The 23,843-nt window shown below is 44.1% G+C and overlaps 1 protein-coding gene across 2 annotated transcripts in view; it reads left to right on the top strand.

Annotated features, from left to right (window-relative positions):
- The window catches only part of LOC115094538 (pre-mRNA 3'-end-processing factor FIP1-like), a 60,135-nt gene that overhangs the window by 3,928 nt on the left and 32,364 nt on the right, over nucleotides 1-23,843 (top strand). Inside the window, exons 4-9 of one of the 2 annotated variants that reach the window (XM_029607687.1) lie at nucleotides 5,866-5,987; nucleotides 11,785-11,843; nucleotides 12,916-13,026; nucleotides 14,041-14,171; nucleotides 19,859-19,986; nucleotides 23,573-23,678. In XM_029607687.1, coding sequence (XP_029463547.1) covers nucleotides 5,866-5,987; nucleotides 11,785-11,843; nucleotides 12,916-13,026; nucleotides 14,041-14,171; nucleotides 19,859-19,986; nucleotides 23,573-23,678 — 657 coding nt within the window. The remainder of the gene's footprint in view (nucleotides 1-5,865; nucleotides 5,988-11,784; nucleotides 11,844-12,915; nucleotides 13,027-14,040; nucleotides 14,172-19,858; nucleotides 19,987-23,572; nucleotides 23,679-23,843) is intronic. The other variant, XM_029607688.1, reaches the window with a different exon arrangement.

Genomic DNA, 23,843 nt, shown 5'->3' with positions numbered 1-23,843 from the left:
ATAACTAACTTATTTCATACTTTTTAACAGAGTTAGTTATTACTATTTTATAAATGTATTTATTATATGTCTTAAACCCTGTAAACCGTTGTGAAGGCACGTCTGATGTGACTGTATAGAAATACAATAAACTAAACTACTGCGGCGCAGAGGAAAACTGCAGATTTCAGATATTGTAGTTGTGACCACATAATGTCCTTAACTACTGTTACCTATGCCTGGGCCTGGATCACGACCAGGCTAATTACCATGACACTGGGAGAATGTTGCCCAGGAAGTAGAGGCAGCGAGCCGAAAAAATTGCTAGTCTCTGGGTGGAGGACACCTCAACTCCTCCATCGGCCACCCCCTCATCTCCAGAAGAGGTAGGATGGGAGCTCCTTCGCTTGCAGTTGTCTCGGAGAGGCCTGGGCCAACCCCCCCCCCATGCACTGGAGCACCAGCCAGCCTCTCCAAAAAGGGCTGGGCCCAGGATGGCCCCTTGTAACTTCGCATAAAGCGCTGAAGAAGATGGCGTCGTGTGTTGAAGGCCAGGCAGGCGTCGGTGGTGCGCACACGTTTACTCACCTGGTATCTGGTAAAGAAATATTTGAAAGGACTCTTACCGTGTATGATACTAGGTCATTTGTCTATTCTACGACGAGAAAAATTAAGGCACGGATTATGGAGCACTGCAGTCAGATTCGCAATGCAACTGCAAATGCTCCATTAGAGTTGAGCATTGGCATCAGTGCCAACGTGATGCTGAACTCCCATTTTTTTTTTTTTTTAAATTGTATTTTTGTATTGCAACAGATTTGTGAGTAAACATGGTGGGGATATTTAATAAACTGCTTTTGCAGGCTGAACAGCGCTGATGTTCACCTTAGACTCTTACTTCCAATGGTTGAAATAAGATTGACTGGCTTGTGTGTTTTTGAATGTTTCTGGGAATCTGATTGGGTGTCGTCTGTATTTAATGCTTGGATATTCTCATACATGTGATTGGGAAACCATGATGGTGCCTGATCTGTGGTGAGCATTTTTCTGACGATGCCACTATAGACGTGGTATATTTCAATTTTGTTTTTTTTAACATTTTTATTTGATAGTATTGTGGCGATGTATAGCAGAGTTTGATTTTATGGTTTGTTTGTTTTTTTAGAAGCAAGTCATTTGAGATTTATACATATGAGATGTCTGGGGATATGCTTTTTTTGTCTTTAAAAAAAAATATTTGGAACATTGATCCTTAAATATTAACCAAATAAGGAGGTTTTGTTTTTTCAGTGCATTGTGTTAAACTGAATATTGGAAATATTTTATTATGATGATGTAACTGAAAACCTTTTTGATAACAATGATGTATTTTTGAAGATCTGAAGGAGTGAATTTACACATGAATACTCCTCTGTGATGTGGTTTGAAGATGTCTATATAATGTGAAGCATTGGAGGATACAATTTCAAATCTGTCGTTTATAACTAACATTGAGGCTATGTAATCCTTCCCTGAAGAAGCAGTAATGTGCAAAACATGAGAGGAATAGAATATTTGTAATTTTATCTGTGTGTATGTGTTTTTGTACGGTGGTGGATGTTATTAACGGTGTGATTTTGATATTGTGTGACATGTTGGGATGTTGATTGGATTTTGTTATAGATATGTATAATAAAATGTTTTGATATTTTTGATTAAAATATAGTTTTGTAACTATTTTGTATACATATCACTTATTAATATCAACTAGGATACAGCAACACCCAATTTTACATAGTGCAGTATCTTTACAAATGCCTCTAGCAGCTAAATCTTTGTACAGTTAGCAGAGGGTGAGGAAACTGTCTCACATCCCCTTCTTGACATGGAGGGTGGCAGTTTGAGGGTCTTGATATGGTAGCAAGAAGCTCTGCAGCCTTCATTGCAGCATGCCGATGGCCTGGTTCCGAGCCAGTGGAGTTCGCGAAGACATCCATGAAAAACTGGCTGATCTCCCCTACTCAGGAGAACATTCATTTGGGGACAAGCTAAAAGAAACAGTCACCTAAATAAGGGATCAGAGCCTGGCAATACAATTGCTTTTTAGTGGGGAGAGATCAATCTTCCACCTCATGCCACTTCTACTCGCAATTCAGAAAGCCATTCTCTCCATGGAGGCCTTATCGATCCTATCAAGGCTGCCACCTGCTTCCATTCCAGTCACCACGACCCCAGCAACGGTCTCCCCAACAGAGGGGGAAGACAAAGGGATAGAAGGCTGCAGACGCAACCATCGCAAACTGCAGCAGGATTTTTAAGAGAAACCTCTGCCACAGCGGATAACAAGGATTGGGAGGCAGCTTCTTGGCAAAGATAACATCGGACCAGTAGGTGCTGGCAATAGTGCAGCAGGGGATACGGACTCAATTTCCAAAACAAACCTCTGACACCCCCCCCCCCCCCCCCCCCGCGCTCCCCTATGTGATCAACCCAACGGGATCTCTTACAACAAGGAGGTACAATCCCTTCTCAAGCAGAAGGCCATACAGGAGCTAGCCCATGCAATTATTCCAAATACTTCCTCATTCCCTCATTCCCAGCCTATCCTGGATCTCAGGAATCTCAACAAACATTTCTGTCAGGAAAAATTCAAGATGACCTCCCTAGGCACTATCCTACCCTTTATCCAACCACAGGACTGGATGTGCTTCCTAGATCTCAAGGATGCTTATCCTCATATCTCTATGCACCCATCTTCTTGGTACCTCTGCTTCAAAGTGGGAGACAAGCATTATCAATACAAAGTATTCCCTTTTGGCCTTTCGTCAACCCTAAGAGCATTCACAGAATGTCTAGCTGTGGTAGTAGCATACCTACAAAGGTTGGGAATTTGCATTTTTCCTTACCTGGATGACTGGTTGATCACAGCCCCCTCGAGAGATTCTACATTCAGACTGTGCTAACCATCCAGTGTCTGGAGTAATTTGGATTTGTCATGAGCTATGAGAAGTCGAATCTGCAACCAACTCAAACAACTCAGTTCATAGGGGCCAAATAGATGCAACCTTATCTATGGCTTTTTTCCCCCCAACAACTAGGCTCAAATTCCAGGATCTGGCAAAAATTCTAGAACTTCGGGCCCCAGAACCTGCAGCAGCAATATACGTAGTTCCCTTGACCCATCTCCGTATGCGGCGACTCCAGTGGGACTTGAGAATGCAATGGAATCAGTTCCTCCAGCCCTTCTCGACAAGGGTAGTAATAACAGATTTAATGAAAATAAATATCAATTGATGGCTGCGCCAGAGCATACTGGAAGCCGGACTTCCACTTCAGCCATAACTTCATCAAGTTATTTATACCCATGTTATTTATACCCAATCGTTGGATGTAATTGTATATTTGTTTAATTGTTCAATCTGTTTGATGTAATTTTCTGTTCCTTGTTCTGTGTAAACCGAAGTGGTATGCACTAGTGCATGAACTCCGGTATATAAAAGCCTTTAAATAAATAAATAAATAAATAAAGTTATTCTGACCATGGATGCCTCCACCTGGGGCTGGGGTACACATCTTCTACAATTCAGAACACAAGGATTATAGTTGCTCAGCAATCGTGTTGCCAAAACTCGTAGAGCACAGAACAGTACATCATGCCCTCACAAGTTTTCCAGCATGTACTTCATGCTCAGCACATAATGATTCCTACCGACAACCAATGTATTATATAAACAAGGGGGAACAAGGACCTGGACCCTCTGCAAAGAGACTTTAGTCAACTGGAATTCGGCAAAGATCCACCAGCCCATCCTCCAAGTGGTCTACCTTCCAGGGATCGTAAACACAGAAGTGAACCGACTCAGAGTTTTCCGACCTCACAAATGGGCTTTTAATCAAACCGTCGCAGACAACTTGTTCTGCCGCTGGGGCTAGTCTTGGATAGATCTCTTTGCAATTGAACAGAACAGACTTGTTTCTGCTCTCTCTACCCAAGCTGATATAGGGAAATACCCAGATGCTTTCCTAATTTCTTGGTCCCAAGGACTTCTCTATGCCCTCCCTACTATTCCACTCATGGCAAAAACAGTGCAGAAATGCATATGAGCTGGAGCCAAGATATTGATAGCCCCAGCACAGCCCAGACAAACATGGCATGCATATCTCATTTGACTTTTAACAGAGCCCTCGCAAAGTCTGAGTTCAGATCCTTCCCTGCTCACGTCACTCAAGCATGCTTCCACTTATCAGAGGTCAGTCGTCATAGAAACCATCCCACCCGCTCGTAACTATTCCTTCTGAAGGAAACGATATACCAGTTGGTGCAAAGAATGATCCATAAGACCATTCGCATGTGAACCTAGACTACTGTTGGATTATTTCCACTTCCTTTCTGGAAAAGGTCTCGCAACATCTTCCATTTGAGAACACTTGAGTACAATATCCACTTATCACATCTCAGAGGAGGGAAGTTCCTTATCGTACCATCCTCTCGTTTCTGTACTTAAGGCCCCCTATACAAAAGCCTCCTGTGCCTTGGGATTTTAACATAGTATTACAGAGTCTGATGGAGCCACCCTTCGAATACCTAACTTGGAAGGTTGTCTTTTTAGCAGCAATTACATCAGCAAGAAGAGTAAGCAAACTGCAGGCCCAGGCCCTAGTACACGTCCTACCTTACCTGCAGTTCTTCTATGACAGTGGTCTTGCGAACCCACCGAAAGTTCCTGTCAAAGATAGACTGATTTTATGTGAAAAGCAGAGACTATTATGCTTTCCACATTTTTTCCAAAATCGCATATGCATGAGCAAGAAAGGAAATTGCATTAGTTTAAACTGCAAGAGGGCCTTGGAAGTCATAGGAGGTCCTCCTAACCCTTTGTGTCTTATGACCCAAACAGATTGGGGATGTCCGTTACAAAGCAAACTCTCTCAGATTGGATTACATCCTGCATTCAGCATTGTTATACAACAAAATCCCTTATTCTTTCACATCCAGCGACGGCACACCATGTCAGAGCAGTGGCAGCTTCCCTAGCACATCTAGGAAATGTCCATTGAGGACATCTGCAAAGTGGCCACATGGTTGTCCATCCATACCTTCACGTTGCACTACTGCAATGGGAAGAGCAATTTTGCATCGTATCTCATCCACACAAATGCTGCCCACAGAGGAGTCCGGGTTGTTGTTTAAAAAAAAAAAAAAAATAGCATTACTAGACTCTTCCCCCCCCCCCCCCCCAAGAGATTTTGTTTACAATCCTCAGCTTGGGACTCCCCATGCAGCATGGCTAATTCAGTCTGCTTATCGACAAAAACAAAAAGCAAGTTTGCTTACCGTAAATAGTGTTTTCTGTAGATAGCAGGATGAATTAGCTATGCATTCCTGCCCTTCCTCCCTGGACAGCATCTCCACGCACGCTGGATAACTTTTTTTTCACTTTGGATGTGAACTGTGAAGACTTCTAGAAGGAACTACTGCGCATGCCCAGTTGGGCAAACAGCCTTAAGCTTTGAGAGACAGCTCTGTCCGGCGCCGCCCTGATGTCATCACCCCATGCAGCACAGCTAATTCATCCTGCTAGCTACAGAAAACACAGTTTATGGTAAGCAAACTTGCATTTCTTTTGTCTGGGTGCTCAGTGCTCCCTCTCCATCTTTGAATTCTCAACCATAATCTGTCTGTCACTCGGTGGTGGGGCACGCTTACCGCTGAGGTTGTTCGTGCAAGAATTCTCTCTCACCCAGGGAAACCTGCATGACTGTCATGAAGTTGCTTATCTGCTTCTCCTGTTGACCTCACAGCATGCTGACTTGACTTTGTTTCATGTTGCGTGACTGGTGCTGTATTGTGTACACTGCACAGTGCTGTGCGGAATAAGAACAGAAATGTGCTCGCGTCCCTTCCAGGCCCCTCAGAGTGAGGATGAAGATAGTGACAGCGACAGTGATGAGGATGATGTGAAAGTCACCATTGGCAACATCGAAACTGGAGCATCTTCCTACCTGTATGTATTCTGGAGCTGGGTATGGTAGGTTGTCATGTTATACTGCAAATTCGTAATTGATGATCTTGATATTTTAAGAAATGTATTTTTGAGGGAGAGTTGACGATGAATGGCCTGTATGGCAGTGGTTCTCAACCCAGATCCCTGAAGACCTCCCAGCCAGTCTGGTTTTCAGGAGATCAATGAATATGCATGAGAAGAGATTTGCTTGCACTTGCCCCCCCCCCCCCCCTGCATATTCATTGTAAATCTTCTGGAAATCTGGGTGGCCGAGGACTAGCTTGAGAACCCTGGAAACAAAGTGGCAGCCTGCGATCAACTGATTGTAGCTGGCCAGTAATAAGTGCTGATCAGAAAGTGGCCTTATGCTGCTTCTTATAGTTTAACAGTTGAGGTGGTAGAAGAGTTTGAGGAGTGGAGGCGTGAGGAATAGTTCGGTTCTCTGGTCTTTGAGTTAGTTACATCATAACCAATCCCTTTAGTTTCTAAAATAAACAAGGTAGAATTAAGAACATAAGACTTGCCATACTGGGTCAGACCATGAAGCCCAATATCCTGTTTTCAACAGTATCTTATCCAGGTCACAAGTTACCTGGCAGGATCCTAAGGGGTAGACAGATTCCCATGGTGCTTATCCCAAGAATAAGCAGTGGATTTCTGCAACTCTACCTTAATGGTTAATGGACTTTCCTCCAGGAACTTGTCCAAACCTATTTTTTAAATGCAGCTACACTAATAGCTTTCACCACATCCTCTGGCAATGAATTCCAGAGCTTAATTGTGTTGAGTAAAAGAAAAAAAAAATTTGCTCTTTAAGTGTTACGTATTCCCGAGTAACTTCATTGTGTGTCCCCTGGTCTTTGTATTTTTCGAAAGAGTAAATATGATTAACGTTTACTAATTCCGTTCCACTTATTTTATAGACCGCTCTCATATTTCCCCTCAACAGTCTCACCTCCAAGCTGAAGAGTCCTAACCTCTTTAGCCACAGGGGAATTGTTCCATCCCCTTTATCATTTTGGTTCTTCTTCTCTGTACCTTTTCTAATTCTGCTATATCTTTCTTGAGATGTGGTGACCAGAACTGCACACAATACTCAAGATGAGGTCGCTCCATGGAGTGATACAGAGGCATTATGATATTCTCTGTTTTATTCTCCATTCCTTTCCTAATAATCCCTAGCTTTCTATTTGCTTTCTTGGCTGCTACTACTGCACACTGAGCAGAAGATTTCAACGTATTTTCAGTGATGACACCTAGATCCTTTTCCTGAGCGGTGACTCTAATATGGAACCTTGCATTGCTTATCCATAATTTAGGTTTCTCTTCCCTAAATGCATCACTTTGCAATTGTCCACATTAAATTTAATTTGCCATTTGAATGCCCAATCTCCCGGTTTTGCAAGGTCCTCTTTCTATTTCTCACAATCCTTTTGTAATTTAACAACTTTGAATAATTTTGTGTCCTCAGCAAATTTGATCATCTCATTCCTTGTCCTCATTTCCAGGTCATTTATAAATATATTAAAAAGCATCGGTCCCAGAACAGATCCCTGGGGAACTCCACTATTTACCGCTCTCCATTAGGAAAAGTTACCATTTAGCCCTACTCTGTTTTCTATCTTTTAACCAGTTGGCAATCCACAATAGGACACTGCCCCCTATCCCATGACTTTTTAACTTCCTAAGAAATCTCTCATGGGGACTTTTTCAAACACTTTCTGGAGATCCAGATTCTATATCAACTGGCTCACCTATATCCACTTGTTTTACATCCTCAGAAAAACATAGCAGATTTGTGAGGCAAAGGTTCCTTGGCCAAATCCATGTTGGTTTTGTCCCATTAAACTTTGCCTATCTATATGTTCAGCAGTTTTGTTCTTTGATAGTTTCTACCATTTTGCCTGGCACAGATGTCAGACTTGCTGGTCTGTAGTTTCCTGGATCACCTCTTGATCCCTTTCAGCACTCTGGGATGTATACCTTCTGGTCCAGGTGATTTGCTACTCTTTAATTTATCAATTTGCCCTAGTACATCTTCCAAGTTCACTGATATTTGTTTCAGTTCCTCTGAATCATGACATTTAATGATATTCAAAGGTGAACAATTGCTCTTCATCTCTTCTCTTTCAAGAAAGTCATGAAAACTTGGCTCTTTGGCGAGTGACAAATCTGTTTCAGTGACACATACTCTATTAAAGTCTCTGCCTTTATCCTTAAACTACCCTGCAAGGACGTTGACAACATGGAAACAGAAATAATGTTAATCTTTGCCTATAGCTCATAAGTCTCTCCTAAAGATTGTCATAATGTCAAACCTTACAAATTTCTCCTGACAGCTCAGTAGATCCTTATGATGTAAATAGCCTGATACCTAATGTCAATACACTATGAAAACGAGGGACTGAGACAAATTAAAATACCATATATATAGATTGCACCTATCTCTGTACAACAAGTACCTCTCCTGGAAAATCTCATTACATATCATTTTATTCATATCACCAGATCGAGGCAACCATAGTAACAGACTACATTCTTAACTCCTTTTGTTAATCCTTGGAATACCATATTCTTTTCATGTAATCATAGTAATCTCTAGATCAGTGACTTTTAACATGCCTATACCACTGTATTTCAGTCGACCTCCAATATGTTTCACCACTGTATTATCTTACACAGCTTGAACTCTGGCTGGAAAAGCATGAAATAAGTTCAAGGTGATGCCTTTTTTCTGTCAATAAGCAGGGCTGAATTAGTTATGATGTGGGTGATGACATCCGGTAGCACCAAATTAACTCATCTCTCCTACTTAGAGTGGGGTTTTTGGGGGGGGTTTTTGGCTGAGCATAGCACAGACATGTACTCAGTCTCTCCGAAAGTTTTTCTCTTCAGTTTTTTCTTCAAAAAAATCTTTTTTTTTCTCTTAATAGCCTTGCTGCCTCATAATGCCCAGCAAAAAGAAACCAACAATAACTGGATTTAAGAACTACCCTTGCAACAATGTAATGTCCATTACAGATGGTCATAAATGGTTACCATTGCCCGGGGCTTGGACCATGATCAGGCAAACTGCTAGAATTGCCCCCCCCCCCCTGTCAGTAAGACTGGGGTTGAGTAGCATTGACCGTTCTGCATCGAAGAAGAAGCAGCAGCATCACTCTGGAGCCGCTGGAGTAGCCAGCATCAGAAAAACATCGGTCTGCATCAACAAATAAGTCTTCTATGCCCAGTGCATTAGCACCATCATCACATTGTGCTTTGCCACTGCCGACACATGGCACTTCATCACACGGTGCATCAATGCACAGCGCATTACCACAAGGCACACCCGCAGCATTGAAGCACAGTGCATGTCCCCCATTGATTTAGGAAACTCTGGTGCCATCAACATATGCATGTTCCGTACCTTTGAAATAGAAGCATTCGAAAAATGGCAAGTTGGTGCTATGGAAGCATACTACCACAAAGATACCAAAGCATCTGCCACCACTGAAGCATAAATCTTCGGCACCAGCAAAGCTAAAGGCCTAGACACCATCAACATGTAAGTTGCCTCAAGCTCCGGACATCATGTCGAATTATCCATACAACGTTCTGCTGGTTGCCTGATACCAGCAACAGGAGATGTAATATTTTTACCTCCTGCAATCCATTAGAGCCTTTACCCCAATAAGATTGCTAGCAGAAGGCTTATGCTTAGCGACATCAGATCCAATATGTTGTCTGGTTCCTCTTACCTTGAACACACCTTCCCGTTCAAGGACAAGAGTCTGTCTTAGTTTCTAAAGAAGTTCCACCACTCACACAAGGTCAGAGGACATATCAGCCACTCGACCAACAATTTCTTTACCTCTTTGGCTAAAGAGAAAGGGTGCTCTTTCCTCTCATATCCAGTTTTGGTAGCACCCTCCCACAAGACAGAGTACCAGTATCCCCAATTCAGGTGACTATACCATCAGACACCCCCCCCCCCCCCCCCCAGAGGTTGTTCTTCATCTCATTCACTTACAGTAGAGTCCAACCTTTCAGAAATTGTCCATCAGATATGACTTGAGGGAGGTGATTCACCATCTTTATCTTTAGGATCCTGGATTAGTGTTCCACGATCCTGGGTTTGGAAGAGAGATTGTCAGGAATAACCGTTAACCCATTACTGGAGCCTCCAAAGCATTCCTGCCCTCCAGAAGACCTTTCCTATTCAAATTGTTTATATAAACTGGAAAAACGCTTGGCGTGAATGTGCACAAAGATAAAGATCCTCTGACGTAGGTCTTCGGTCTCCTTCAAATTTTGGACCCTCCTGTGGGACCAGCAGCTGTCCCAGTTCGGAATATCCTATAACAGCTGTAAACAAAAATGTAGAAAAATCCTCGCTTGGGCCACTGCGACAGACCGCAAATATAGTGCAAAAAATACCGGGATTTGTTCTAGTCCAGTTACCTCACCAATCTGTCGTGGAATCCACCCTGAAATAAGCAAAGAAAATAATTTATTCCAATATATCTCCAGGAAAGGATCCCAGGATGCTGGATAATTTCAGGCAGAAAGTTTTCAGAGCTCCATGTTAGATGCATGGACTTCTTCTCACCAATTTTACATGGTGCAGAATCTACACAACTGCATACAGAAGCTAAAACTGTTCCTTCGTTTGGTTGAAGGTAGAAATTATCTGCAGCCACTTCTAGCTACAACTTGGTTGTTAGTACATACCTTTATGTCCTGTTACTGTCTAGACAGCCTCTCAAGGAGTGACAGTAAATTTGGACAAGCAGTTTTGCAAAGCCTGTTCACCTGGTAGTCTACTTTCCTTGTGGGCTCCAGATTGTTTACTCTGTAAATGCTCTGCTGCAGCCCTCGGCTTGAGACTTCCTATGAGTCATAGCTAATTCAGCCCTACTTATCGATGGGGAAAAATCAAGTTTGATTACCTTAGATAGCAGGATGAAATTAGCCATGCTTAAATACCTGTCTGCCTCACTGAAGAGTTGATTTAGCTAAATTTCCACTCTATGCTTGACCGAGGAGGCTCACAAAGCAATGCCCATGCAAGAATTCCCACACATACCCAGTAGAGCTAAAATCTCTGATAGCTAGGAGAGATGAGTCTGGGGCCACTGGATAATGTCACCCAAATGTCATGGCTAACTTATCCTGCTACCTACTATGAACATTTTAAAATATTCAAACTTGCTGTGTTGAAGTAACTCGATACCTCTGTGATGAGCTTTCAAGAGTTCTCCTCTCTTTGAGGTAACCCAAGAACGGGCACAGTTACACTGGGTTTAAATAAATACAGTCAGCTAGATCTTAGGCTGACTGCGTATGCTCTTTACTGGCCCATGCAGATAGCCTAAGAGCTCCATGACTCTGCACTATTTAAACCCAACATAACTATGCCATTTCTTCGCTGACCTGATGAAGAGAGGAGCTCTCTTGAGAGCTGGTCGCAGATGTATTAAATCAGTCGAACAGAAAGGTCTCGCCTATAAAGAGCTTGTTTATTGGCCCTCTATTCTACATAGCTGTGGGAAAGACTAGTTATTTATTCTTTCAAATAATACTAAACCAAGGGGACACTTCATGAAACAACCAGCAGATTCAAAACAGATTATAGAAATCAAACTGTGGAACCTGTTGGCAGAGGACGTGAACAAGGTGACTAGCATAGTCTGGCTTAAAAGAGGCTAGGATGCTTTTCTGGAGGAAAAGTCTATAACCTATTAGCCGAGTAAGAGTTGATTGACCTTGGTCTTACCCAGCATGGCACTCACATCCAAAGCTTTAAGCACCGTGTGAGGAAATGCTCTTCTCTTTGCAGGGGAACTCCAATGAATCTGAACTTAAAAGCAGGTAGAGGCTATGGGGTATCTGTTTCAGGTCAGTTTTTAACGTTGACATTATTGCATAATGTTTGTTTTCGGTTGGTTTCTTTCAACAGTAAATCCTGATTTTCTTCTTTAAGTTGAAATACTGCTAAAAAAAAAAATAATAATAATAATAATTTGCATCAATTCAATGGCATCTCCCCACTGCAACATGATCAGAAAATCTTTTAACTCTCTACATTCTCCGGCATCCTCTCCCTTTTCTTCTCCTCCTCCTCCTCCTGTGTTGGTGGTACTTTTGGGGTTGCCCCTGCGTCTGGAACAGCCACTTGGGGTTCTTGCTTTTTGGGCGGTCTCTGGGGTTATTACCATTCCTGTGACAATCTCTTGGAAACACTGCTATCCATCAGAGCAGCGGGAGGGAGTTTGAGATATTGTAACGTATCTGCCATCACATGGGCTCTTTAATTGGCCTTCTGTGACGTCTCGGAGGAAGGAGACCTGGTCTGGTGGTTGATTAAATATCTCCCGAGACCAGTATGCTTTCTCTGAGTTAGTAGTAGTAAGGTTTAGTTTTCAGTCTCTTCTTTGGAAGCTGTCATTCAGAGTAGGCACCAAAAGTAGTTGCCAAGTGTTCCACAACGGAAGGAAGTGCATATTTGTGAAATATTGTAAGAGTAAATCATAGTGAAGTAAGGGTCATAAAAACACAAGTTACTATTTTTCTTCTGCCCCTATATTCCATCCTTCTCTCTCCAATGACTCAAGGCGCAGAGGCAGCAGCCTGGCTTCTGGCAACCTCTTCACATCCAAGGAAACCATGAAAAAACAAAGAAGACAAGCCATATGTGTTAACTTTTTGAAACTAATTATTTAAGTGCTCCAAATCTCACAGTAAATTGATTTTAATTTGATTTAAACATAACATTTTTTGAAACCTAAGCTGATAATTGGTGTCCCAGGAGTGAGTAATTTCTCTAATGCTCAGAGATGGATGAAGAATTGCTCAGGAAACTGCAATTTCATGATGCATTAAGAACCTCTCTTGTATTATCAAACTATAAAACACTTTGTTTTGTCTTTTTGTGTTTTGTTTTGTTTTGTTGTTTTTTTACATTGAAAAGCCAAGCTACAGTCCAAAGGAATTGACCTGGATGCTGTTGGGAATATAAACGGACTGCCAGTCATTGAAGTGGATTTGGATGCGTTTGAAGAAAAACCATGGAGGAAGCCAGGTGACCTCCCCTTGAAGACTGTTGAGGGGAGCTGCCCAGTGGGCTTTTTTATGTGGATGAGGCTGTGGTGGTCATTGGCAGAGGGGTGTGTGTAGTGTGGGAGTTCTGAGAGGCAGGGCAGCAAGTTCCTAAGTTGTGTTTTCCACCTGTCAGTTCACCACACACTCACTCTCTCTCTCTCACACACTCACACTCTTTCTCTCTCTCACACACTCACACTCTTTCTCTCTCTCACACACTCACACTCTCTCTCACTCACACACTCACACTCTCTCTCTCTCACACTCTCTCTCTCACACTCTCTCTCTCACACACTCACACTCTCTCTCTCTCACGCACTCTCTCATGGATTGCAAAAGACTTTGTGTAGGTGTACAAGAGAAGGCCCCCACCACCTCCCCATCCAGAAAATCTGCTGGGGCTCCTAGGGCGGCGGGTCTGCTCCTACTGCCCTTGGTTGAGGTTTTTGTGAAACTTGAAGTGATTGGTCAGCCATGTCCATATCTTCTAAACATCCGAGTAGTTTTGATTTTGCATTCTGCACAATTAACTCTGTAGCTAATAAAATGGGAAGAAAACTTGCTGAGGTTTTGTTCAGAGCTCCTGGGTGCTTTCTGAAGAGCAGCGTGTCTCTGGTCGTGTGTTCATAGATATCATAGCATTCCTTTTATTTGCCACCTTCCCCCCTTGGGTATTTTTTTTTTTTTTTTTAATACAGGTATTCGACTTTTCCATTTCCAATTCTTGTGCTATAAACAATATTCCCATTTCATCTTGTGTGCACCAGTTTGTGTCCTGATCTTCAATGTATGCTCTGGGCTGAAAATTCCCTTCCTGAGAGAGAATCAAAAGTGAAGCTCAGCTGTTAAAATTCCGTTCTTGTCTCCCTAGGTATCTAGTAAAAATATTCCGTAATCTGCCTTGCGGTGGCATCCCTTGTGTCCTACTGAAAACCATGTGCTCTTTTTCTGCCTAGATCTGTTCTCTCAAACTTACTTTTTCTCTCTCATGCAGGTGCCGATTTGTCCGATTATTTCAATTATGGCTTTAATGAAGACACGTGGAAAGCTTATTGTGAGAAGCAGAAGCGGCTTCAGCTGGGACTGGATGCTTCACCCCCCAGCAGCGTGGACAATAAGATCATGGTACAGGCTATCTTGTCTGGATTCAGCTAGTCCCTGCTCAGTCTGCAGCTTTTCTGACATAGTTGAGGACGAGTATTGCCTTCCCTAAGAGTCAGCATAGTGACCACCAAAACAATGACTACCTGGTTGTAGAGGGCACTTTGTGTTTTGGGGATTGCTATATTTCCCCCCCTGTAAAGCAAGTAGTAAGTTGTAATTCTTGGAAAAACACAGGCATAAGATCATCGTAAATGTGGCGACTGCAGCACTCTTGACGTTGCATGCCATGGGATCTGTTGTCTTGTTGGTGGCTCATGGTTTGGTATCTTTCAGTTGTCTGATCCTTAATCACGGGGAAGCATGGATAAAGCCAGAGATGAAGTAAGGTCTGTGGCACAGTAGTAGATGAGGAGCCTGGAAGTCTGCATCTGCCAATGTTCTCTGTTTCGCTGTCTTGCAATCAAATAGTCCAGTGGGTTTGACGTTAAAAGGCCATTAGGACCAGCTACGATGGTTTATAAGGAGAATTCGGTCATAAAAGGAATTGTTTTCCTTGGAAGATTAGCAGCTTTGATGCCATAGTCTTAGAAGCAGAATATTCCTCTAAACAGCTGTAACTGGCTAAGGATACTTCTTACCTCTCTACCCTCTCCACCTGCAGGAGTGGGCATCCTCTGTGTGGTGGCCACTGCGGTGATCAGCCAGGCTTTTGTGATACGGGCTCCAGGGATTGGGGAACTCTTTGCCACCGGTGGTGTTTGGGTGGCACGTGGCTTTGTGCAGTCATGTGGCTGCAACGCTTCAAAGGTGTGCCCCTGGTAGGGTGGTCTCCTGGTGCTTCCGTGCATCTGCCTCTGGTAGGTGTCTGTCTTCAGCAGATTTTGCTGCATTATCCATTGCTGCTGGTTGCGCTGGTTTCCTGAGGGGGTGTGGTGGGTGTTTGGCTGATCCTGGAGGCATGCTTTCTCCTCTTTGCTGCAGTTTGGTGTTGGCTAAAGGGGCTGTGGGCAGTACACCTGGGGTTGCCTATATGGGGCAGTTCTTGTACGTGGTTCTCCCTTCCTCCATCTCCACAATGCAAGAGGGGTTTGGGAAGGAGGAACTTGGAGACCCCCACAACTCTGTCTGCATGGGGCCCTGGGATTAGCCCTCTGGTCAGAGCGCTACCTCTGCTGGCAGTGCTGGGTCTTTGTTGCAGTGTGTGCCACATACATCCCTTTTAGTAAGGATGTCCGGCCGTGCATGCACAATCGAAACATGCGTGCATGCATACGGAAGGACTGAGACTGTTCTTGTTCGTACTCGGATCAGTCCAGACTCCTGGATTTTGCCTCCCTGCCAGCAGACAAACATTTCACTGATGCTGCATATAACCTAGTGTGCCACCTGCAGTCTTAGCATTTCTCTGTCTCCAGCGGGTGGTAGGGGTGTAAAACCTGCCGTCGACTGGTTTGCTGGATAATTTACACTCAGGAGTGGGCTGGTCCCTGGTTGGGGGGGGACGGGACTGTGATCCTGGGGTGCTTTCATCCTTTCCTGAGGAGGATTGAAAGCCAGTGGTGCTGGCTCCTATCCTCTGACTCTTCTGGGCTGCTGCCCGCCTGTTCTCCGGATCAGGGAAGCAAAGTTTTCCTTGCTTATCACCCTATTTTTAGAGGAGCCTGTGGTTCCATTAAGTTTCCCATCCATAGGGTTTGTTTGAAATGGTTCCGTGGAAAGCGAAGGCGTCTGGGCTTTTTTCAATGGGCTACATGGAGAACCCTTTGGTGTCGGGTTCAAATTGAAGAGCGTCGCTCTCAAGCTTCCCAAGGCAAAATTTGGGGGCCCTTCACCAAGGGGTTTTTGGAGTGGTGGCCTGGTGCTTGGTAGTATTATGGCACATGGGGTGAGGGGATACCTCTGCAAAAAATGTCTTTGTAGTCTTGGCCTTGGGCACACGTGTGGCTGTCGGCAGCTGTTCTCTTGCTGCCTGTTTGTGCTGGGGCTTCAGCAGCCTCAGGTACAGGGGGAAAGGATAGCACGTTCCTCTATTGTGCTATCCAGATCAATTCCAGAACCTGGAAGCTAGCCTCCCTGGCGCGAACCCAGATTGATCTCTGTGAATAATCAGGAGCCACTGCTCCCAATCTCATCTCTAGGACTCTGGCCAATATTTTCAAATCTGTTGACGAATGATATGGGTCTATGAGTCACAAAGTGTGGGATTCCTACCCCCTTTCGCCAAAATAGTTATCCCAGCTAAGTTGGCATTGGATGAGATAGTATCCCCATTTCTCAAAGAATTGAACATATTGACCAATGGCTGAGTAAGAACAGGATTGAATGTTTTGTAGAATCTGGCAGTAAAACCATCCAGTCCAGGGGATTTACCTATTTTTAAGTCCTTAATAACTTGGTATATTTCACCTGTCGAAATTTCTTTAAGGATCTCCCAAATTTCCTCCAGCACCAATGGAAGCTCCACACTGAGTAATTCTCTATGCCCTTTGGTGTCACATTTGTTTCAGTCATATAACTCCTCATAGGATTGTGTGAATTGCTTACGAATATCACCTAAATTATATAGAACATTCCCCATATTATCTTTTATTTTAGTAATGTGATTTTGGGTGATCCTCTTTCAACCTTCTTGCAAGGAGGTGTCTGCATTATTTCCAAAGTCAAAATGCCTCTGTTTGAGCAGATCTAACTGAAATGCTATCTTGGCTAAATCTAACTTCTGGAAATCCCTTTTAGTGGTCTCCAGCTTCCGCAACCTATGAGGATCTGGTGATCTCTTGTGGCTGACCTCCAATTTGGTAATCTGCATAAATTGCAATCCTTTTTTTCCCTCCCTTTTTAAGACATGTTGCCCATAAGATTCTTACCCCTAACTGTAGACTTTAGACACTCCCATAAAGTCCCCGTTGTGACGACATCTGTGCTGTTGATGACCAGATATTTGTGGATATCTTTCAGAGGAGAATCATTAAATATTTAAAAAGTCTATCACTTAAACGCCAATACTGCATGCCCCCACTCCCCACATCCTGTTTTCAAAGATAACCAGACTGGCACATGATCCGACCATGTGATACAGCATCCATTACATGACCCACTAGAGGTTTATCTATGAGAAAGTAATCCATCCTGAGTAGGACTTATGTGTTTGTGAAAAATAAGTATAGTTCCAAGAGATAAGGTTCTTTAGTCTCCAAATATTTACTAGTCCATGGTCCGTAAGTACATTTTTTAAGGACTCCCTGTCTTTTTTTTTTTTTGCCCTTCCAAACCCAGAGCCAGTATTGTCAAGAAAAGGATATCTTGTAATATTAAAATCTCCTCCTATAATGAGAGATCCCTCTGCCCACTCCTCCACCAGAGTAGAGATGCTATCCAATAAAGGTCCTTGTTCTATGTTAGGAGCATATAAATTAAGCATAGTGTATAGCCCATTTATTTTCCTTCTGGGGAACACTGAAAATGAGCAATGATGTACCTTGGCTGGTTATTGTACACAGGCCCCAGAGCTCTTATGTGCCCTCTCAAGGGCACCTCTGCAGTTTTCTTGTCCTGTCCCAGCACCGCTGTACAAATGCTGGAGAGCACCTGGAAGTAGTTCCCAAATTCAGACTCTTTAGGCATGCCTCAATCTTAAGTTCGACTTATGGGACCTGTTTTCAAGGTCATCTATTCGGGCCATTAGATCATCATTTGTCTGCAGCAACTCCATATGGGCCTTACTCCAGCGTGCCATTTCAGAAGCCTGCTCATCCAGCCTGGACTTGGACTCCTCCATGTGGCACCCCAAGTCCGTGATGTCCCTGCAGATGTCAGCCATTTCCCCTGTTTCTTTTTTATGCTGGCTGCATTGGTATGAAGTTCCTTATTCCATAATTGGAACTCCTTCCACAACTGTGCGACTGCAATCACGATAACGCTGCAAACATAGCCTACCTCCAAAACCTTGTGTCTTGCAGGCATTACCGTCGGGCCCCAGCAGTCTGGCCACTGCTGCGCTCACAGAGGAAAACTGTTTTAAGTCAACCTTTTTATCGAGGCCAACCCAGCTCTTAATTCTGCCAGCAGCAGCATGTAAACTATCGAGGAAGCACTTGGTATGTGAAATGAATGGGGATTATTTGAAATTCAGGACAAGAGCGTCCGTTTTAGGCAGCCATCTCGCCTGATGACATCACTTCCTCCTCAGGCAGTTCACTTCTGTCTTGCAGCTTGACTTTTGAGAGGAAATGTCTGAGATGGAAAGGCCAGGCAGGGGAGTGCAACAGATTCATGCTTCAGTTTCACACATTTTAGGTTTTCTACAGAAAGGATTGGTAAAAGGACTAGCCTGTAACTCCCTTCGAGGGCAGCTGGCAGCTTTGGGCTGTCTTAGGGGTAAAGTGCAGGGTATGCCCTTAGCACACCTGGATGTAATGTGCTTTCTTCGAGGGGCAAAATATTTCGCCCTCTGATGTGGTGGATTTGCCTGTCTTTTAATCTTAATTTTAGTTCTGAGAGGCATGTGTGAAGTTCTGTCTGAACCGCTGAACAAAGCAATTATAAAGGATTTAACCCTGAAGGTGGCTTTTCTGGTGGCAAATCTGTTCAGCCAGAAGGATTTCCGAGCTTCAGGTGTTGTCATGTGGAGATCCTTTTCTACAGATTTCAGACTCTGGGGTGTCACACACAGTACCCTTCCTCCCAAAGGCTGTTTCTGCGTTCCCATCTTAATCAAACGCTGGAGCTTCTGGCCCTTCCTGATTTTGGATTCATCTGCTATTCACGCAAAGGAACTTTGGGTGCTGGATGTACAGTGGATGTTGTTGAGGAACTTCAAGGTTGCTAATGGTTTCCATTTGTCAAATCACCTCTTTGTGCTTTTGGAATGGTCCGAGGAAAGGGTGTAAGGTGCTAAAGCTACAATTGTCCGTTGGTTAAAGGAAGCTATTACCTTGGCTTATGCTTGTAAGGATCGCCTCGTACCAAAGGTTTTGAGAGCTCAGGCAACCTCCTGGGCTGAGGGTCAACAGATGTCCCTGCAAGAGATTTGTCGGGCGGCTACTTGGAAATCGTTGCACATTTTTGCCAGACGTTAGCGTTTGGATGTCTGGGCTCCAGACTCCATGGGATTTAGGGAGAGAGTCTACGAGTGGGCCTGTCTCAGTCCCACGCTGTGTAGGGAAGTTTGGGTACATCCCAGGAGTCTGGACTGATCTGGGTATGAACAGGAATGGGAAAATTTGGTTCTTAACCTGCTAATTTTCATTCCTGTAATACCATGGATCAGCCCAGAGCCCCACCCACTGGAGGACTCTGCTCGTACTGATATTTAATGTATAATGCAGAGTGTTGAGGGATTCATTGATATCATCTTTGATTACTATTGGAAGGGATTTTTGCCTTTGGGGCTTCACCTTTTCCCCTGCTCGTTTCAAAGGGGTTTTTGGAGTCCTCTTAGTTGTTAGTCATCTTGGTTTGGGAACAGGTCAATACCATGAGACTGCAGATGTCACACTAAGTTATATGCAGCATCAGTGAAACTTTTTTTTTTCTGTCTCCATCTGCTGGCAGGGAGGCAAAACCCAGGAGTCTGGACTGATCTGTGATATTAAGGGAACAAAAATAAGCAGGTAAGAACCAAATTTCCTATGCTTGGCAATTGGTGCTCTCACTTTTGTGAAATGTGCCCTAAAAATCTTGCCCTAGACTTTTTTTTTTCTTTGTAGATTCAGCAGGGAAGAACGGAAAGTGTAGAGAGAGAGCCCGAAAACAACATTATCGACCCGGAATTTAAATCGGATTTGACGACGTCGTTAGTTGGAGGGCGGATGAAGGCAGGCCCTCCTCCCAACAGGTACAGACTGAGATGATTTGAGCTTTCTTTTATGCATGTCAGTGTTGTCAGGGGTTAGTGTTCTGACACTAAATCGCAAGGGAATTTTAAAGCATCAATGACATATCCTCCCATGCTGTGAGGAAGAGAGCAGCCTTTACTGCAGTCCCTATCTGTTTAAAGCCTATTAAATTGAACTAACGATGCGCTAAGGACCTGAGCTGCACACCCCCACTTTCACCTCCTTTCCACACCATCGTGCCTTCAGCCACGGACTACAATCTTTAGAAGTGGCACTTGTTAGTGACCAGGCAGATGAGAAGAGAAGCTGGGCAAAATTCTAGATGAAGATGGCAGTGTAAGGGCATGGGGGAGGGGAGGGGGAGAGGAGCACGAGCAGTGTCAATGGTGATACAGTAGATGGGAAATTCAGCAGGCTGAGTACCTGCCAACTACTACTGTAGATAATGCAGTGTTTTCCAAGACTAGAGCTGTTTTGGGGGTAAGACTGCTCTTCTACTGAAAGCATATTTAAATCTGGCTATAAGCTGGAGGCACTGCTCATTTTTAGAACTGTATACGGTAGGGATGTGCATTCGTTTCATTCGTTTAATTCGTTTCATAAGTTTCCCATTACATGTCAATTAGATGTGCATTTGTTTCATATGTTTTATACATTTCATATTACATGCTTGTATAGGAAACGGATGAAATGAATGCACATCCCTAGTATATAGCTCTTGTCACGCAGTTGTCTGCAGGTATACCCCATACCCCTGTGAAGAACCTGGGCAGGCAAACCAGGAAAGAGTGCAACAAGGTGATAGAGCTGGAGGGATGCTAGAGTGCATAAAGAGGGGTGTGCAACTGGGAGAAAAGAGGACGTGACCGTGTCATCGTACGGGCTGCTGGCGAGACCTCACCTGGCGTATTGTATCCACTTCTGGATGATGTGCCTCTGGAAGGATGTAGATAGGTGGCCGAGATGGTGTGTAGGGCCTTTCAGAAGCCCTATGAGGTGAGGCTTAGAAATCTAAATACGGCATACCTAGGAGATAAGATCAAGACACTTAAATATCTCAAAGGTATTACTAATGCACAAGAAGCAAACTGTTTCAAGGGAAAGGATATTCTAGATCAAGGGGTCATGATAGGCCCCAAGTTGGGTAAATGGAGAAGAAACATCAGGAAACGTTTGGGGGGGGGGGGGGGGGGGTTTCATAGAAAGGTTGATGAAAGCATGGAATGCCCTCCTGGGGTGGGTGGTGACAGCAAAAACTAACTTTTGAGATTAAGGGGCATGGGATAAGCACACAGAATCCTAAGAACTAAAGCTAGGAAAGCTGAGAGATTAATAAGCAAGGTCAGTAGTCCTAGGCAGCCACGTGGCTGGGGCTGTTGGACTGGTTGTGATGGTGGAATCAACTGGGAGGGTAATTTAAATAGAAGTCCTAGTGGAAATGCAGTCGCTCAAGTAGCTGGATCTGTTCTCCAGTCTTCCTTATTAACAGAAGCTACTCGTAAGACTAACAGCTGGGCCTGTAGGGCAGGCTGCAGAATCTGTAATTTAGAAGTCTTCGTTGAAGAGAAGTCCCTGATGTAACCCTGTCTGTCTAGCAGGCTAAGCAGGGGGGGGACCTAGTTGGCTGGATGGTGCTAGCTATTTATTGTAGGCGTTTAGGCATGGGGAAGGTGGAGTGCTGGAAGGAACTAAGTGGGGATCTTGTATGCTTCCTTCTACCTGAGACGGAGCACGAAGGAGAGACAAAAAAACAAATTTTAAAAGAGGAGAAATCTTGCAGGTGGTCCCCTCCATGGCTGGCAGCCAGGATGTGTCTCTAAGCAGTGAGAACAGAATAACTGAGCGGATGGTCTTTTCTGCTGTCCATTCACTGTTCATTCTAGTCAGGGGGCAGGGGGAAAATAGATTGGCATCTTTTTGGGCAGGCTTCGCTAGTGCTTAGGCAGTAGATAAACCTGAGTGCTCCTGTCCTAGTTCTGCTTTAATTCAGCTCACTGTTGATCTGTTGTAAATCTGTTTTTCCTGTGAAATATTGAGTGATGGACATAGCAAAATACGTATTCTTGAGAAATTAAATGTTGCTATGATATCTTGATGCTTTTGCCCTCACCACATCAGTTCCCCTAAGCTCGCTTTGGCCAGAGCTTGATTGCTGTTACCCTGCTAGAAGTATAACTTTTTTTTTTTTCTCTGAGATTAGGGGGTCCTTGAGGACCACAGCCCAGTTTATTTTTCAGGATTTTCACAATAAATGTGCATGGGAGAGATTTGCATGCACCACCTCCATTTTCTGCAAATAATAAATCTCATGGATATTCATTATGGAAATCCTGAAAACCTGATTGCAGCTCTTGTCTTAGACAGAAGAAAGGCAGACTCCAGCGTTCTAAGATTTAAATCGTTGATTCGTAGAGATTTTTCTTTGGCTTTTGCATATTGAGGTTTTTTTGAATTGCCCTTGTCCTAGTGCGGTATTTTCAGCAGAGCTCCTTCACACGTCTCTGAGGGTGTTTGTCTGCTTCTTGCATATTGTGCTGTAAAATCACATTCTAATCTTCCAGATGAGGCAGCACCAGGAGGGATGAGTTATTCTGTTCAGTGACTGATACAGCACAGGACATCCAGCTACATAACTTCTCCCCTGCAGTTTTAATGAAGGCCGGTGTGAATGACCACAGCCTGCTGTCTGCCTCTAGGTTTAAAATCCAATTTTAGCTTGTGTTCCTCTCTTCTCGTGTCCGTGCTCTGGAGGGCCTTCCCCCGGTGACGTTGAGCCCACTACTTATGGCAGGTCCAGATTGTGTCTGGACACAATCTGGACCTGCCAGATTCAGTGCCTCTGCTCTCCGCCCCACCCACTCATGTGTTGCATCAGGATAGCCATGCCTGCTGTGTCAGGGCTGGGGTGGAGTGTATCAGTTCATTGCTGGGAAATGTCATGTTTATAAGCACAGACTACTATTTGAGGTAGTTACTCCATATCAGTTGATCTTTTTTGGATTAATACACCTTCAAAATAACGTTTGAAAACTTGACAGCATAGTAAATATTGACATATGACACCATTTGACCCAGTCAGTTGGCCCCAGCTACACTGCTGTTGCTAAGGATTATGTCTCAGGTATCAGCGATACAAACTTGCCCGCCTATACTGTTCTGGCTCTGGTGATCACCCTTTCTTGCCTTTTACCACCACCCTCTGTGTTAAGGATATTTCCCAAGCTTGACTGCATTAAATCCTTCTTGCCCTACGTTGGGGAATGTAGCCAAGTCAACCCGCTGTCCATGTTAGGAGATCTGCCATTTCCCACCAGTTATACCTGAGAGCATGCCAGGGTCCCACCATCCTGTCTTCCTAGGAGCTCAAGAGCAGCCACACCGCCAGTTTCTGCACATCATCTCTCCTTTAGGGTATAAAGATTGCATGCACATCTGGATAAGCCAGGCATGGATGAGTAGGCGTCTGACTGTATAAATACGAAACTTGCACGGATGCTGAAGGCCAGGGCTCTTCCAGACTGTTGTTGTTGTTACTGCGCTCGATACGTGCGCTGTTGCTGAGACTCTGTGTGTGCTTTACGTCAGGAAGCTGGGTGGAACAATTGACGTGATTGGCGGACAGTCAGGCACCATCAGGCGGGTGGAAGGAAGGCGGAGGGACAAGCATGCATCCGAGGAGAATCCCATCCAGGTAAGAGTCGGGCGCTTCTGTTACAAGCTATTCATGTAAACTCTTCCCCCACGCACTGCTTTGGGCAGGACAGAGCCCAGGGTAGGAGGAAACGTTCTTCCCCGATATGTTTGTCTGCTTGTCCCAACCCGTAGTCTTGAAAACAATAGTAAACTTGTACCACAA

This window comes from Rhinatrema bivittatum, chromosome 6 (assembly GCF_901001135.1).
Source record: "Rhinatrema bivittatum chromosome 6, aRhiBiv1.1, whole genome shotgun sequence".
NCBI lineage: Eukaryota > Metazoa > Chordata > Amphibia > Gymnophiona > Rhinatrematidae > Rhinatrema > Rhinatrema bivittatum.
This window is presented reverse-complemented; position numbering and strand designations above follow the sequence as displayed.